The 19195-nt window shown below is 42.0% G+C and overlaps 1 protein-coding gene across 2 annotated transcripts in view; it reads left to right on the top strand.

Annotated features, from left to right (window-relative positions):
- The first annotated feature begins 2529 nt into the window (after positions 1-2529).
- l(3)05822 (lethal (3) 05822) overlaps positions 2530-19195 on the top strand; it is a 67920-nt gene continuing 51254 nt past the window's right edge. The window contains exon 1 of one of the 2 annotated variants that reach the window (XM_065239026.1): positions 2530-2978. Coding sequence is in view for 1 of the 2 variants with exons in the window: in XM_065239024.1 (XP_065095096.1) it covers positions 2975-2982 (8 nt within the window). In the remaining variant the exon portion in view is untranslated. Of the gene's footprint in view, positions 2983-19195 lie in introns of both variants that reach the window. The other variant, XM_065239024.1, reaches the window with a different exon arrangement.

Raw genomic sequence — 19195 nt, 5'->3', positions numbered from 1 at the left:
GACTCATGCAATGTATTTTTAATGGTTGTTTCAGATTCATTGCGAAGGTGAAAATTGACGATTCGGGACCAACGCTGCAAACAGTAGATAACAAGGTTGAGAAACTTTACAATTTGCTAAGCGGGTGCTTCACGGGATGGACCGTATCGATGAATGAGAAGGGCTCAATGTGGAATCTGTGAATATCAAGATCGAAGGCGACGTGCTGATAGCCGTAAATACCACCGGGATCGGCTTTCGTTCCACCACCACCGCCAGGCATTTCAACGAAGCATAACATTTGTAGCGTTTTTTGGGTTTACCAAGATGAAAATTTAAGAAACTACATCCTCGGCTTATTGCAAAGCCTCTAAACGCTACAATTCGTTCCTAGAGGAAAGATATTGTTGACTTTTCTAACAAATATTAATTTTTATGGAAGCCCAATAAAGCTGGGAGTAACTGGAAGAATATTTTTTATAAAGACTTAGTGTTCCAGGTGCTTGTCAAACAATACTCAGATGGATGCATTGGTTGACATAGAAAAAAGCCTTCATTCGGAGTTTTTCATTGTGTCCATCAAATTCGTCATCTTGTTCCTCGGTGGACCCAAGATGCATTCGCGCCCTGATTCGCGCTTTTTTACATGCTTTTTAAAACGCCTTAATGCCATTTGTTCGCACAATATCCGCAAGATCCAGAATGCACAGGATCTCCCCCTCCATGAAACTAAACTCATGTGGTCGATCCGCGTACCTCCCATACAACCTTTCGAAAGATGGTCCACCAACGGCTGCCTTCCAGGTTTTAATTTATTTTCAAAAAAACTGAATAAATGCTTACCTCATCCATTTCGAAAAAAAAAATCAAGACTGATGGACGGCCGGGTTTTGTTCTGCAGTCGTCCTGGCAAGTGTAAAATAATTCAGTGTGCTAGTTTTATAATTATATTGTAAATTATTAAAAATAAAATTTTATTGCTCAAAGCCTGGAGAAAAAAAAAGTTTCAGGCTTTTTCAGTGGAGTGAAAAGGTAAGGAAAATCCATCATGTTTTACGTATATCAGTTGCTTATATGATTTGCCAATAAGAGTTCGTCGTAGATGCAAAACTACTGTTTATAAACATAACGATCGAATGTTAACAGTCATGGAAGTGGTGCCAGAATTTATATAAAATTTTAATGGAAGTGTGTTTGGAGTGGGTCGAACCAACAATCAATACGAAACTAACGATTTTAAATTGGCTCACCACTTTAGTAGCCTATTGGTCCCAAGCAAACGATTAACGTACCCTATTCTAGTCGAAATTCTAGTACTACGCAATGTTTGTTTTGATTCGCTATGAAAGTTTGACAGATAAAATGAGGGGTTATTGGTTTTACCTATGTTTCGAGGGGTGATTCGACAAGCTTGGGACCGAAGATAGTACCAGAGGTGAGCCAAAAAGTTGAGCACGTTTCTTCGGGACCTACTTGTCTTAGAGTTACCTCTATGGTCGAACTGTGTTTTTGGAGTGTTAAACACAAGGTGGCAGAGTGAGTTACCCCTTGCCGAAAAGAGTACCAGAGCTGAGCCAAATTGTTGAGCACGTTTCTTCGGGACCTACTAGTCTTAGAGTTACCTCTATGGTTTTGACGGAGTTGTCAAAACTTCAACAGAAAAAATAAATTTACTGGCAACCATATCCTCAATCATAGCATAAAGCTGAAAATGCCAGACCCCCCTGCGATTCCTTTGCTGTTGTTTGTTTAAAGAAATAGCACAACCGGTGGGAGGATTATTTGGAGCTAAAATGACCTCAGCCCAGAGTACCGGATATCAAAGTAAGAAATGGAAAGGAGCGCCAGCTATACCACTGACTTACTGCGTCAGAATTAGTAATAGAGTCGTCAATTTTTTTTCATTAAATGCATCCCAAAGAGTGACGTTCTCCCTTTATGAACGAATGTTTGAAAACAGTTGTTTATACTTGGGTACATAATGTGGCCCCTTGGTCCTAAATACACAAGTCGGATATTAGTACTGAAAAAGTCTGTACATTGTAGACGATATACTCGTATCTGTCAAGGATAAGAAAATAAGGTAGTGGAATTAAATGGAAACTACTAATCCTTCTCTCTTTGTGAAGAGCTTTGAGTGGGTTGGTTTATTTCCTTTAAATTCTGTATCTGTCAAAATATAAGCAATTATAACGGAATTTAAAGGAAATAAACCAACCCACTCAAAGCTCTTCATAAAGGGATTCCGTTAAGAGGTTCGAAAAATTTAAACAATTCTTCTCTCTTTGTTTATACAGGTATTTCACTAAGAAGACCACATTCATCGGGATAGATCAGGTTTCCTTAATACATATTTACAAATTTTGTTCCCAACATTAAATCTAGTACTACCGGCATATTCACTGTCATGCTCCCCAAGAGTTTTATTTTCTCTCCGTTAAAAACCAGACGTTTCTCCCCGAGACAAACGCATTCCGTTGCATGAAATTTCCGTTCGTTTGTGAGCAAAGCTCGCTAACTGTCAATCAGTAGAGTTTCATTGTTCCTCAGAAAATGGTGCATCGAGGGGCGACGGTCGTACGATAATATTTTATTGCACCATCAAATAAAGTTCCGAATTATTTAATGTCTGCCTTTTCCTTGTCGCCAATAGTTGTGCTTGTGCTGGTGAAAAAGTTTCCCCCAATCGCGTCTCGGTTCGTGATCATCCTCGCCGAGTGATTTTTTATATCCGAAAAGTCGTGTTTTATTGTGAAAAGTACAGCTGTAGGAAGAGTGGCTGGTGTGTAGTGTTTCGCATAATATTATTGTATTTTCCACGACTCGGTGATTGTGTGTTTAGTTTTTTCATCTGAAAGTTCCTCCACTAGTTGGATAGTAGCAGCAGTGGAGAAGTGTAAGAACGCGAAACAGGAAGCAGAGACCACCTCGTCTCGGGAGACGGAGCGAGAGGGGACCAGTGTATGTGTTGGATCCCGCTTCATCTCTTAGCCATATGAGTAGGTAAGTGTCCGATGACGATTCTAGAGTTCTCAACGTTTTTTTTTTCCTTCTGGTGTTTGCCTCCGCCGCATCGCAATGGCGGAGACCTCAACCCAAAATGACGACGACAGTGATACAAATGATGACTGGGAAAAGGTTCGTCATCGTACGAAAACAATGGCCCACTTAGGCATTCTTGTATTGGTCGAACTGCATTGGAAAAAAAATACATGGGATGCATGCTGAAGAAACCCGAAAACCTTGGAATTCCTTAATCAAACATAGGTATAAGCCGTACCATATCTTACTTTTGGAATACGTTCCAAAATGATACCTTTCGTCGGAGGTTCCATGAACCGTTGTTGATCCAACAAATTTACATGTCATTTCCTCTCTGGCAGCGTTTCAACTTTATTCGGCCCTCCGTACAGAAAACGTACCAGCAAGGTAGAGCTTCAGGCAGTGACCGACCCGCGTTGTTGAGGTCTCTCAAGGCTATTGACTCTTATTTTTCAATATTTGTTCCATTCGTTGACTGCACGGTGAACACACACACCTTTCAATCTTTCTTGCCTCTCCAGACTCGATCTATGACTGATCTTATGCGGGAAACGAGCGAAGGACGGAGGGTAGGCGGATGGTTGGAGATGTTCGAGTGGCAGGCAAGGTGTTTGCTGGAAAGATAAGCACAACCAACACGCTAAGATCAGTTTACCCAGATTGCTCAAAGAAACCATCCATGTTCTTGATTTTGTGAGTCAATGTGTATGTTAATATGTTAACCTATTATGCCAAACGTGACACAATCCCATATTGAGCATAAACTGGACATACTCATAATATGGGTAACTATGTTTATATATGAGTTAGTTTTTGCAAACCTAATTTTAGTCATATTTGGGTGAAAAGTTTATCCATATTCCGAGTGGCCGGCTTACGGCCAATCTGGGTAAACTAAATCTACATATGGGTTATCTTTTCTTAGCGTGTAGAGCCAGTAGTCGTCATCTCTCAGCTAAGCAATATAAGGTAATTCGTCCGAGCTGGCACCTACTCGGCTGGATAGGTGACGAAACTAGCGAAACGGCTTGTGTTTTAGTTTGAGAAGGTATTCTCACACTAGTTAACTTAAGGCACGCATCATGTGTATGTGTAGGTATATGACTTATTGTTGTGATGTTGGAATTAAAGTTCTTGGAACCGGTGCCATGTGGAAGAGTTGATTGAAAAATACTTCCGGTACGGTTTATGATTTGAAACGATTGAACTGAATGCGAACGACTTGTGTTAGAATAAATTATCCTATCTAAACTGCACTATGTACTTTGAACATCATATGGGCAAGGCAATCCTTCTAGAAACATATTTAATAATTCGTGAAAAAGTCGCAAACTTTGGTTCAAAACAACCCCCTCCAGGCTCAAAATACCAACAATACTACAATCCTTAAATTTGTTGTTATGCTGCAGCTACTTCCTCGTCTTTTGAATACTCCAATTATCTTTTTCCACAGTTTATATTCGGCATCACGCGCCCCTACCACCGAGCGACACGTGAACTCGCGTATGTCTTTCTATAGTCCAGTTATTGTCCACTTATCGTCACTCATCGTCGGTTTTCTTCGCGTTTACAGAATGGGGACTTTAAATTGTTGCGCTCGTAAGTCAACTCGAGTGATGGCATTGATCAATGCATATGATACATGTTTAAGGTATGAGCGTGGTCATCAGAATGGATACGGGCATATCAGCAAAAAAATAGGTTCCTTGACTTGGACGGAAGTTTGTAGAATGTAATGTAAATCATTCTTTAATGTATGAAAGAACTACGTAGCTGTTTTCAATATAAAAAAATATCGGAAGCAGTATAATGACAGCAACACGAACAGCTATTTAGCTCTCGTATATCATTATTTGCGTCACCACCAGGCAAAGCTACCCGCCTGCAACTGTTGAATCAGGTGTTTTGGTTCTTACCAAGAAGGTGGCTGGTTGGCCGACGTAAAACAGGTTTTACCGTTCGCTACCTAATAACTAACCACACTATGTTATGCAGTCTTGTTCACTAGATGCTGATAACGAGTAACAGTCTTTTCTCGGTAGTAGCTGATAACATTGATGTTCTCTGTACTTCACATTTCGCGGTTGATAGATTGATGCCTATTGGACAAGATGTGACTAATTTTTTTCTCTGGTTATTTTCTCGATGTTTCCAAACCCAATTCCATTTTTGGCAGCACGTTTCTCGGTTTTAGCTATCAAAATCGGAATAATTATCGATTTCTAAATGTTTACAAGTTACACATGCCGAATTACAGGTCCTCGGTAGCAAATTAATGATATTTTTGAAGAGCTGAACAGCACAGGAGTGGAACTTTGGATCAGAAAGTGGCTCCACTTGTCATTTGCGAACACTAGCGCACCTAGCGGTAGAAGGCATCTTCTGCCTGCAGTTGAGATAGGCAGCATGCTATAATAGTGTGAGTGCACATAGAAAGCCCGTGTGGAACGCTACCACAACACATCGCTTGTTGAGCAGAAAAACGAACACTTTTTGATTCACCGATTTGTTTGCACTTCTCCTTCTGTTCTGTGTGAACAGCCAAAATATGTTAAAGTCAAGGCTAAGAACGAAAACATCAAAGCCAAACTTTGCCCATACACTGAAAAAAGTTTTCACTTAGTTTATATTAGGAAAGCACATAATATTTTTCCAAAAACTAAAATAATGATTTTTATCTGAATATCACATAACCTCAGAATTTCTAGGTGCGTATTCATATAGATTTCATTGGACACATAACATTTATGTGGTTTAGTCGTCCTACAGTCACCCCAGTATTATGGACCACCCACAATTATGGGCCACTGATTAACATGCAGAACTGACTGACCCATAATAGTGACTAGCTGGCCCATAATACTGGGGTGACTCTATTTCCAATTATGGGGTCATATGAAAGATATGTGAAATGCACATGGATATTTTCCACTGGCTATGTGATTTATTTTATGAGTGTAGGACATTCAGGGTAAGTTGATCGAGCGCAGGAAAATTTTGTTGACCTTATTGACAGTTTTCTTGTTGTAGGCTTTGTATGCTCCTGTAGAGATTGTTTAACTGGCTCTTAGTTTTCTAGATGCACCCACTTTTATTAATTGAGAGCTTTCTATGCCATTCTATGAATGTGCATCTTGTGTGACAAGCACAATGATACTCTATGCTCAGAGAAGTCGAGAAAATTTCCAAGCCGCAAGATTTCCATGAGTGGACCGGGAATCGAACCCGCCGCATTTGGCTTGATAATACCATAGAGGTAACTCTAAAACCCGAAGGTCCCAAAGAAACGTGCTCAACTTTTTAGCTCACCTCTATTACTCTCTTCGGTCCCAAGCTAATCGATGCACCCCTCGAAACATATGAAAATCCACGAACCCCTCATTTTATCTGTCAAACTTTCATAGGGAATCAAAACAAACATTGTGTAGTACTAGAATTTTGACTAGAATGGGGTACGTTAATCGATTTGCTTGGGACCAAAAGGTTAGTCAAGTAGTGAGCCAATATAAAATCGTTAGTTGCCATCGGTTGATAATACCTTGCCTTTACTCACTAGGCTATCTGAGGTTCTTAATGACATTCGTTAGAACGTTTAAGTTTAAGTTAAGTTTAAGGAACCTGAGATGCTCTGATCCCGAAACAAAATTAAAGAAGCCTCGAGAAAAAACCCAAGTAACATTGCAAGTTTTATAGTGGTTTTAAAGCATGCTACAAGTCTAAATCATGGTCTACAGAACCCTCATAAACCGAAAATTGTTACTTGGGAATCGTACCCTTGTGAAGTTAAGTGATCTTTAATAGTAATTAAAAACGACAAAGGTTACTCCAAAGCACCTCAAGTCAAGCGCTCATTAGGCAAAAATGGGAGACAACTGCAGTAAACTTCACTTGTTGGTCCAAATAGCGTGGCTGGCGACTTGCAACTATGGATCGAGTGGAATGGAGACGACTTCTTCGTACAGTACAGGACACGTCCTTAGCCTGACTGGTATGGGATGTACGGCATAATATTTGACAAAATTGCAGAACAATTTATTTGCAGAAAGTTTGCCGAAGACACCAACTGTATATCTCAGATATTTTACGTTTTACTGGTTTGTATCGTAATTTTCTTCTTCTTAATCTTCTTCTTCTTCTTCTTCTTCTTCTTCTTTGGCTTTATTACATCCCTTTCTGAGACTTTACGGCGACTCGATGTTCTTTAAACTTCCACAGTTGCTAATTAAGAGCTTTCTAAGCCTGTAAAATTTTTGCATTAGTATTATTGTGTGGCAAATACAATCATACTCTACGCCCAAGTGAGTCGAGAAATTTTCCAACGCGAAAAATTCTTAGACCTAACCGGGAATCGAACCCAGCCGCTTCCAGAGTTAAGGGAGGCCCATAGGTCAATACAATCAATAGTACCGTAAGCGACCTGGCGGTGCAGAGGGACTTGATATTCGTGACACTTTAGGAGGGAAAACTGCAACGTTAAGATATCTAGAGACAATTTTCGTAAGGATTATTGTAAACAATGACTTCAAACGTCAATTTATCGAAACTGATAGATCATTCATGCAAACTACCCCACCATCAGGAAGGTGAAATTTACTCTAAACGATGGTGACATTAGTTTGGGTGGGCGACCTATCAGTTTCGATAAATTGTCGATTCATTAAAGTCGATTGCTCAGGATGAAAGGCTAACTAATAATGAGTTTGTTAGAGGATCTTAATTCAGCGATTACTACGCTAACATCCCCCTCAAGTGGTAATTTACGAAACTTCTAGCATCTTTCTGTCTACCTTAAGCTTCGGACCAGGCAGATACGTATTCTAACTTAACGGTTTTTTAGTCGATCTGTTCACGGACATCCTAATTGACTAATGTCAATTTGTTTGCTACGTGCCGAGTAGCCAACTTCAATATCCGCCAAGGTGATAGCGCTCTTCTTGTCACAGTTGATCACCAGAGTTTATTTCGAGCGTTCCCGTTCCCAAACATCTCCGCACCGAAAGACTTCCGACCAATTTCGTTGACTTGTTGTTCATGTAAAATCTTGCAGCAATTTTTGGAGAATAACAACCACCTAGACCACCGGCAGCACGCGCTCAGACCTGATCATGGAACCGGAACCTACTTCACCGGCCTGGTAGAGGTTCTCCAGGACGCGATGGAAACTAATCTCCACGTCGAAGTCGTCGCGTCCGTGGACCCTTCAAAAGTATACAACCGACACCCCGGGTCATCCAAAAGTTAGGCGATTGGGGCGGGTGGCCACATCATACATTTCATAACAAATTTTCTCTGCGGCCGAACTTTCCAGGTTCTAATCGAGAATCACCACTCCTCAATTTCAGCGCAAGAAACGTTTTCGTCATCAGCTTCTTCTTCTTCGCATTTCAAGCTTATTGTATATCACATATTAGCTTATTGCGTGCTCTCAACTTAGTGTTCTAGATGCACTTCCACAGTTATTAATTGAGAGCTTTCGATGCCTGAACCATTTTTGCATCGGTATAATTGTGTGGCAAGTCCAATCATACTTCTATGCCCAGGGAAGTCGAGACATTTTCCAACACGAAAAATTCCTAGACCGGACCGGGAATCGAACCCAGTCACCTCCAGCATGGTCTTGCTTTGTAACTGCGCCTTTGCCGACTGAGGGTTTCGTCATTGTGGTCACTATTTTCCTGGTCGCCATGATCGGGATCTTGAGGCTCCTGTTCCAAAGGAGATTTATATTTTCGTTTATGCAGACGACGTACTTCTCTCGACAATCGACCGTACCCTCAAAGCCCTACATAGGAAACTTCAGGCATCTGTATCGGCCACACAAAGATGGGCTTCCTAGGTGGGATTCTTGCTCTCAGTCAACAAAAGTGTGGTCTCTCACATCTGCCGATCCTCTCACCATCCATTACAATCAGCCATCAAGTGTGACGGTACCACCATACCTTACTTTCGTTTTGCTCCTCATTTTAAAAATGAACGGAACAGCTGCCGCCCAAGGTTTAGCTTGCTGCGGACACTTTCCAGTCCTCACCGTAGTAACAACAGGAACATTATCCTTAGGGTAGCAAAAGCCATCGTCAACAGTAAAATCTTCTACGGAATTGTACGGCTAGCGACCTCTTGACTACGCGGCTAGGTCCCATTTATAATCAAGCCAGTGTTCACTCGGCTGTCGACCGAAGCAGACCACTCTCAATGTGTGTTACGCGATCGTCTCTTTACTCGGCAGCTACCATTGTGTGGTCCTACTCTTTGTTCTTCATCAGCAGTTCTTTCGGTCGATACGTCGTCGACTTTGGAAAGCAACCGTTTCATGATGAATGTGTGAGTGCTGACTACGTTTTGCGTCCATTGCTGCAATGGAAGCGCCCCGTTGGCGAATCTGCCATACAATGAAAATACTGGAAGCGGCTCCCGTTCTTGTGGAAAAGGCTTATTGGATAGCGGAAGATAGAATGTTTATTGTGTTGTACCTTTTGACTATAGGTTTAAGGTGTATTGTATAGTGAACAAGAATCCTCGGCTCTGTAAAGTTAATTCTTTTGAGCCTTATCAAATAAATCAATAAACAAAACATTTATAATCAAGCCATCCGTATTGTAGCCAGGATCCTACCGTCGACTTCTGGGGATTCCGCATATTATGAGTTCAATGGCCTGCCTTTCCGGTAACAAGTAGCCAGCAGAACAGCAGAACAATTAAGCTATCTGGAGAAGGCTGCTGGGAACGAAGAAGTCTCTCTCCACAGAGAGAGAAATAGAGCTCTAAGGCCCATCAGGAGCTCCCCCTCAGTGTCGAGACTACACTGGACCGGAACTATGGGGAGAACCAAATCTCCTGACCTCTCTAGGCTGGTTCCAGGGTAGGACGCTTCCAGGCTGGTAACAATTCGCTGGAAATGCACAGATATGTGACAGAGCCGCTTAGCACGAAATAAATCGATCACCATCACAGATTTACGGATGGCTTTATAGCCACGGGAGGAGTCGTCCTTGGAATTACAGATCCCGTTGCCAGTAGTTTCTTCCGACTCCTGGGCCAGCGCTCCGTGTTCTCTGCGGAAAGTGCGGCAATCTTCTACACTATTACCATGCACGCCAGCAAACCGCTTTATATTCTTTCAGTCTCTGCAAGTATTCTTACAGCATCCCAGACATCCTTGGATCCAAGGGATCAAATTGGAAGCTCCGACAAGACTACCTTTCTATGGATCCTTGAGCACTGTGGCATCCGGGGGAATTATGAAGCCGACCATGGTGCGACTACGGGTCAATCTACACGGCTCGGTACTAAAGTCATTCCCGGACCTGATATTGAGATTAGGATGAAGTTCAAATTTCGGAACGCTTGGGCTCAGGAATTGGTCAGCAAAAGGGAACCATTCCTCTGCAAAATCAAAGGGAAAACCATCAAGTGGCAGGATCAGAACGAACTGATTTTTCTCGTCTCCGCTCAGGGCATGCTCGGACGACCGACAATATGGAGAGTGCGATTTCGCTCCGAAAACATTGCGATACTTGCAACACAACGATGACGGTAGAGTACCTCTCAGTGAATTTCCCAGGTTTCCAGGGAATTAGGGAACTGTATGGGATCCCGACCAACACTAGAAACGCACTTCCCAATGATTCTTCAATCGAAGCAGCTGTTATATACTTCATCAATACGTACACACTAAGATTAATACACCGAGATCTGTGAAGTTTTACCGAAATCTCAACAGCTGATGAGCGTTCGGTTAACAGTTCGGTGGTTTTTCACAGTTTACCTTAAATTTTTCACCGAATATCTGTAAAAAAGTACAGGAAAACTGTGAAAAATCATCTTACTGTTTATCGAAGCTGTTGAGATTTCGGTAAAATTTCACAGATTTATGTAAAATAATCTTAGTGTGTATACTCCACAGTTCAGTCCACAACACTCAACTTGATCGTTTTTGTGTTGACGTATGATGGATGAAGCTTGTAACTAGAGCAACCTATGAAAAGGACCTATGTGCCAAATGCAAACAATGACTTTAAATGTCGATTTCTTGCGAATATAGACTCATTCTGGCAAACCGACACCAGCGTTTCAGAGAAAGGTTGTTCTATCAAATGGTATAGGTAGTTTGCCCGAGCGTGTTGAAATTCGCGAACAATCAACGTTGCATTGTTTACGTTTGGCTTGTATGCCTTTTTCACATGTTGCTCGAGAACGTTCTGGTGAACTCAAATCTGTGTACACGGTCACTGAGATTAACTCAGAGAGAGCAAGTCACTTCTACTCAGTTGTAAAAACTGTAGGTACTCAGCGCTGAGTTCCTGCAGTTTTTAGAAATTTCTCATACAACTGGAAGCTACCCATTAAATGAGTAAAATTTTACCCATTAATGAGTAATTACATTCACAAAAATGAGTAGTAAGTATGTATGTAAAGAGGAATGGCAGATATCATCCGTCCTTTCTTTTATTTGTTTCGTTCGCCTTTAAGCTAATTGTACGTTCAAACTATAAACGGTATTAAAAAACTACCCAAATTTGAGTAGAATCCACCCAGATCGTTTAAAACTGAACCTACCCAAAATGGGTAAACAAGATGAAAAATGGACAACTTCGACATGAATCCGATCGACTTTGTTCATTTATCAACCTGTCACTCCCAACATAGTTTACCCATTTTTGGGTAGGTTTAGTTTTGACCGATCTGGGTGGATTCTATCCCAATTTTTGGAATTTCTAAATAGCGTGTAGGCTATCTTGATATCATATTATATCATGTTGATATAAGCTATAGTCTGAACATAGCATAATGTCATGACGTCAGGGTAGGCGTGTAAGAATGCATGAGAAACTGGCAAATAAGGCCTGTACTCGAAAAAAATGCACCAGACAAAAGTTTTCGCCAAAAATTTGTTTTAAGTCGGATTTTCTTGAAACTTTCAGCGAATAAACTAATACATATGGGTTATGTTTCGGCATAATTACTTTATTCAATTTCCTTTCCATCGCTGAAAGCCCGCACCTTTCCCTTAAGACCCCTCATTACATTTTGTGCAATGGTGGAGCCGACTTGGTCACTTTAATCCATTCTTTCTTCAACTCCAGCTCGTTCTTAAACACCTTGGACGATTTACGAACTTTGACCTTCATTATGGCCCAAAATGCTTCCTCTGGTGAATTTGGGTGAATTTGGGGGGTTGGCGGTTTTTGGTACAAAAACAAGTTTATTGTCTCTGTACCAATCCAACGTCGATCGCGCGTAATGGCATGATGCCAGGTCCGGCCAAAATAATGTCTCGCCTCTGTGGGACCGCAGGAAGAGTAACAGACGCTTCTGGAGGCACTCGGTGCGGTAAATTTCGCTGTTGATGGTACCCATTGTGATGTACGGTTTACTCAGTATACCACATTGGCATATGGCCTGCCAGAGCAAGTATTTTTCGGCGAATTTGTCCACTTTCTTCTTCCTTATGTCTTCCGGAACATCAAACCGTGATTTGGCAACGTAGAACTCCAGCCCCGGTATCTGCTTTGCGTCTGCCTTGATGTAGGTTTCGTCATCCATAACCACACACATCGGTTTCGTTAACCACTCTCGATACAGCTTCCTTGCGCGGGATTTGGCCGCCGTGTTTTGTTGATCACGCAGGTTTGGTGCCCTCCGGACCTTGAATACACGAAGCCTGAACGAACCAGGCGGAACAGTTTGCCATCAGAACCGCGTCGCGAATCGAAAGGTTCGGATAACGCTTGAAATAATCCAACACCTTCCGGGCCGCTCGGTCGTCTGGGACTCCTTAAACGATTTTACCACCCGAGACACAGTTGTATGGGTGATTCCCAGTTGTCTTCCGATCCATCTCATAGTCGCAGTCGGATTTTCCATGACGGCGCGCAAAATTCTCCGGCGATTTTCTTCTTGTTTCGATGACATCTCAATAACCACTGAACCGATTGTTATGAAATTTTGCACATGTAAACAATTCACTCCAAACTACGAACTTTCATCAATTTTTACCCACTTTTATGGATGATCCGGATCTTCCGAAGGACCATCCCGTGATCACCAGGATTCATATTACGGTTATAACTTCGAATTCATTTTGAAGTAATGAATCCATTGGTAATAGAAAACTTTGAGAAGTTTCTCGACAGAAATCCTCAAACAAGATTCATGATTCTGTACTATGAGTACATGATGCTGGAGGTTGGCCCTTCATTATTAGATTCCAATCGTGTTTGCTTTCAAGACTTCCCTCTGTAAATTTTGATCTGACCATGATGGAAGAAATCCATGGAATACCAGATCACCATCGGTTGATGGTTGTTCCCTCAATTTTTGTATCGGTACTTATAAAAGTTTTTTCACAGATGGGTCAACCATGAATGCTTCCACTGGATTTGGTGTATTTAATCAATTTAATAGCGCCTTATATAAACTGCAAAAACCGTGTTCCGTATACGTTGCGGAACTAGCAGCTATATTTTACGCAGTAGAGCGAATTGCCTCACTACCATTATTTCATTTTTACGGATAGTCTTAGCTCATTAGAGGCTATTCGTTCAATGAGGCCGATGAAGCTCTCCTCGTATTTCCTGCCTGAAATACGATCTAAACTTAGTGCTTTATCTAACTGTTCCTACACTATCACCTTAGTTTGGGCCCCCTCTCATTGCTCAAAACCGGGTAATGAGAAAGCGGCTCGCTAGCTAAGGTGGGCGCTATGGAAGGCGATATTTTCGAGCGACAAGTACAGCAAGTCCTCATAAATTGGTAACAAAAATGGAATGATGGTGGTTTGGGAAGATGGTTACATTCTATTCTCCCACAGGTGTCGAACAAACCATGGTTCAAAGGGTTGAACATGAGCTGCGACTTTATACGCGTTGTTTGGTCATGTACCCTACACCGTGTTGCCAGATCTGAGTTATCCACATCTCTCAGGGCCCGAGGAAAACAACCCTCGATACCCGTTAGAGATGTCTTGGCTAGCCGAGATTTCGAATACATGAATTTAATGCGTGTGTTTCTCAAACGGATCGATTTGAGGATTTAGTAGTTAGTGTCATCTTGTGTTCTTCCAAGTTGTTAACTTCCCATCGGTGTACTCCCATGTTCGCCTTTTCCTCCAGGATGTCGCTTATTTCGATATCAAGAGTACATTGCTCGAAAAAACCTTGTGTTCTCAATCCCTACCATCCGGCATCCGTTTGTTACAATTTTTTACCCCTAACCTCGAGATAGCCGCGAGTAATCGGCCCCCGCTTTACTAACGTGAGTTTTAAGTAATTTTGTAATCCAAACGATGAATATCGGCTCCGCAAAGCTATGGAAAATGAGCCTAGGAAAATAAACGCATTATAATAAAAGACGTCTATGAGAGGTTTCGAAAAATCCGCGGAGCTCTAGGATCAGTTTCATTAATTGACCACTTTTACGGACGTTTTAGATCTTCTGGTGGACCATCCCGTGGTCATCAGGGTTCATATTCAGGTCGAATACATTATTCTGATAAGACGTCTATGACTGGTTTCGAAAAAAACCGCAGTGATCTATGGTCAGTTTTATTATTTGATCATTTTTACGGATGTTCAGGATCTTTCGGAGGACCTTTACGTGGTCTTCTGTGTCCATATTCGGGTCACAACTCTTAATTAATTCTGACAAGACGTCTATGAGTGGTTTGGAAAAAAAACACTGAGGTCTAGGATCAGTTTCATGAATTTATTAATTTTACGGATGTTCTAGATCCTCTACGTGGTCCTCAGGGTTCATATTCAGGTCACAACTCTGAAATAATTCTGATAAGACATTTATGAGTGGTTTCGAACGTAGATGTCGAGGATCAGATTCATTATTTGACCACTTTTACGGATGTTCCGGATCTTTCGGATCTTGGGTCCATATTCGGGTCTCAACACTGAATTCATTCTGATAAAACGTCTTTAGAGGTATCGAAAAAAAAACATGGAGCTCTAGGATCAGTTTCATGAATTGACCACTTTTACTGATTTTCCGAATCATCCGGTTACCATCCCGTGGTCCCCAGGGTCTATATTCGGGTAACAATTTCAAATTCATTCTTATAAGACGTCTATGAGTGATTTTGAAAAAAAAACACGGTTTCCTGAATTTACCACTTTTACGGATGTTCCGGATCATCCGGAGGACCAGACTTGTGATTTTCCAGATGCTAAAGGGTGTCCACGATGAAATTGCCACACACAAAATTGATTCGCAAAATTCGAGTTTTCATCCGATTGCCATAAAATTTTCAGGGATTGAGAAATAACTATTAAACTTCATTTTACCATTTTACTCGTATTTTATTTACAGTCCATACGCAAATGCCCGCACCTTGGCCTTAACCCCGGCCATAAGATTCTGCACAACCTGTGAATCAACCGTTTTTTGCATGTAAACCCATACTTTCTTCAGTTCCTCGACTGTCTTCACTACCTTAGGTCGTTTAAGAAGGTGCTGCTTCATAATCGCCCAGTACTTCTCGATGGGGTGGAGCTCCGGAGTGTTGGGAGGGTTGAACATTTTCGGCACGAAATTGACCTTATTGTCCGCATACCACTTCAGCACGTCCTTGGAGTAGTGGCATGAGGCCAAATCCGGCCAGAAGATTGTTGGGACGTTGTGGGCCTTCAGGAGAGGAAGCAGCCGCTTCTGGAGGCACTCTTTTATGTACACCTGTCCGTTCATCGTGTCCTGGGTCACGAAAGGTGCACTCCGCTTCCCGCACGTGCAGATGGCTTGCCAAACCAGGAATTTCTTCGCAAATTTGGACATCTTCTGAGTGCGGACATGCTCCGGAACGCTGAACTTATCCTTGGCCGTGAAAAACAGGTTGCCGGGGATCTGTTTGAAGTCGGCCTTCACATATGTTTCGTCGTCCATGATGCAGCATTCAACTTTCGTCAGCATGTTGAGGTACAACTTCCTGGCACGGGTTTTGGCGGACTTGTTCTGCTTCTCGTCGCGATTAGGGGCCTTTTGTACCTTGAACGTTCGAAGCCCAGCCTTAGTTTTGGCCTTCTGGACAAAACTTCGGCTTAGGTGCAGCTTCTTAGCCACATCCCTAACGGAGGCGTTCGGATTTCGGTTGAAGGCCCCAACTACGCGGTTGTGATTTTTGGTGTTGTACGGAATACTTTTTGCTTCACTTCTGGGCTTCCGATCGGTGGTCAACCGTTCCTCGAACCGCTTAATCACTCGCGACACCGTGGAATTCGCGATTCCCAACGTTTTAGCGATGGAACGATGCGAGAGATCCTTGTTCTTGTGATGAATGCGCAAGATTTTATCACGCACGAGCTGTTCTTTCGACTCCATTTCCGCGAGTTTTGATCACAGGACTTTAAAACTTGCAGGATGTAAATAATGCACTATGAACTAAATCCACCCAAATTTTCATTAAATTCTACCCAACGGTTAAAAAGTTAGAGCAATTTCATAGTGTGGCAATTTCATCGTGGACACCCTTTACTATAGGAATCTTGACTGTTTGTCTTCCTTGTTTTTGACCCGTATGCCGGAAATGGGTCCCATTCCCATAAACCGAAGTACTGCTACACCTTACTCTACGGGAGCCAGCTACGAACAGAATGGAACCCGTTCCTTAGATCGAAAATGTATTGTTTTTCAATTGATATCATAGGGGAAATGGCTCTAATGTTGGGCTATGGATCTGAGATTGGGTCCATCGCTAAAAATCTGCTATTTATCAATTTTATCTAGATGAACGCCTCATTTGAAAGGTACTAATGGATATTATTGGTCGCTATTGCGTTTGCTGAATCTATGTATGGACCCATATTAGGGGCATTTAGGCCGACATTACTTCCATTTCCCCTAGTCATAAAATACAAATGGGGCAAAAATGCAATTCAATTTAAACAATTCAAATTAGCTGTTCGTTAAATCAAACCACTACAAAAAATAGTCTTCAATATGCAGTGCATGCATGCGTCAGAGGTCAGCAGAGACTTTCTTTAAACAACCAAAAGCAAGTTTAGTCTTCGCGGTCAGCTGCGCTCCAAACCGAAAAGAACATCCGACAATCTTCGTTCGCTTTCATCCGTTCCACCACCGAGGATATGCATCACAGGTTTTCCTGTCGTAAAGTTGTTTGTTGCTGTCCGTCTTCACTGCTCAAAGCAGGGGAAAAATCCTTTACAATGACAAACGTTGTCACGCTCGCGCACTTATCTGTCAAGAGGGTTGTATCATCATACCTTCATACGCCCGGACGCATTGTAGGACTGAAATCGAAAACAGCGCTTGAGAAAAAATCCTCTTATGCAGTACAATGTAATAGATACATCTGTAAGTACGTGTAACGATGTAGCTTTTTTCCCAGCCGCGAGTAGTTACTACCACAGAGTTAAAACAGCTATAAATTTTTTTATGACTACATGCAAACAACAACGGCGGGCAGGTGAAGTCTACGCATCGCTGAACTCCTCCACTGGTAGACAACTGGGACGCTACGCGCTAATGCTTCTCCTCCAACCACCCGCGCTCCTCTCGAGCAGCAATCGGCCTTTGTGGAATTGGAGGAATGAGGTTACTGCTTGATCGTTTGCTCAAAAATTCCTACTATGATGGGGCCCCTCTCACAACACAACACACATGCACCAAATTGAAATTGGATGCAATTTGGCCACCGCCGCTGCCGTTGCAGGTATGATGAGACGTAAAATTTGTTCGTTATAAAAATGTAGAGGCAAAATTGGCCAACAGAGGTCTTGAGTGGATCAAATTGATCATGTTTCGTTGCATTCCCGGCATAATATTGTTCCGAGCGGAAATAAATGAAGACATTACAATCATCGACGCTTTCGGCAATTCTCTCCGTGCAAACAGTATACAACACGAATGCTAATTGATGCATCATTTGCTACATATGCAGATCCGGACAAGCCGTGTTAAATTTAAATAAGGAACAACGTCTCAGCTATCGGACCCGTGCGGCCGCATGTGATCTCCATTTGTGAACATCCCATCATACGACCACGGAGTATCACCTATGTGTACTCTGTCTGACAAGGTTATACACAAACAGTAAGAATGGAGCTATAAATATGTATAGCCATCCAATGCTAATCAGCCGGGGAAGTTCTATCAACGCGGTCATTATACTGGCCCGTTGGACGTTTCGTTGATGATGCTGCGTTCGGTCCATGGAAACTGTAATTAATCACGATCACGACTGAAATTGCTTCTCAATGGAACAGTTGGATTTTTTGTAAAGAAATATTGAAAAAAATAAAAACCCAAACTCATCAGAGAGATTTCGACGAAACAATTTCTACGAGTGCATAAATCTAGAATGTTCCTTTCTTGGACAAAATTGTATCAAATTCATTTTTTTTTATTGAAACTTGATGTCGAAGCTATATGTTTTTAATGCAATTCTCCAATATTGCAACAACCTAGGAAACGTCGCAAACAGCAATCGATCGCACATTTTGCTGACTCATAAAGTTCATGAAATGTATTTGTTGTTGTTGTTGTGTATAGCCACTGTTTCCGATCGGCACCAGCTTCGACGCACCTTGTAAAGAGTATTCATGCGCTGCAGTGTAGCAGTCATCAATCTATCAATTTGCTGTACCTTGGTTGCGGTGAATCTACTATTTATACATAACCCATGCACCAACAACCACCATCGCTCAGCAGTCGGTCGAACTGATCGATTGTTGCAAGGGCATGGCATAAGGGTAGGCACCTGTAGCACCCCAGCAACACGGCCGCCGTGGAAGTCCATTAGCCTCGTCTCATACGTAATCACGCATGAAAAGTGTAACATGACTGATGTGATAACATTGAGGTAGGCAGGGCTCCGATTATTCCGAAGAGGACGATAGGAACACAACACACAAACCACAGAACTAGCGAAAACTGGTTTTTAGCGAAGCCGTTGGATAACACACTCTAACGGTGATCTACGCGCGCGCACGGGTTTGGCTGAATTAAATGCATAAAAGTCAAATCAAAACAAATTTCGAAATGACTAAGGAGAATGTCGATCAAAAGCTGTTTGACAAAACTGAAAGGTCATACTAAGCACAACTAATGTGACAATTCGAACAATAAAATGAGAAAGTGGAAATGAGCTAATTCAATTCCATCCGACCAAATTTGTGGATTAAGGCAGATCCAAGCAAGTAGCAAGTACTTCTAC

This window comes from Ochlerotatus camptorhynchus, unplaced genomic scaffold (genome assembly GCF_037179485.1).
Source record: "Ochlerotatus camptorhynchus isolate MF236.1 unplaced genomic scaffold, CSIRO-AGI_Acam_v1.1 ptg000046l, whole genome shotgun sequence".
NCBI lineage: Eukaryota > Metazoa > Arthropoda > Insecta > Diptera > Culicidae > Ochlerotatus > Ochlerotatus camptorhynchus.
The sequence above is the reverse complement of the archived record's forward strand: the minus strand, read 5'-3'. Positions and strand labels throughout refer to the sequence as shown.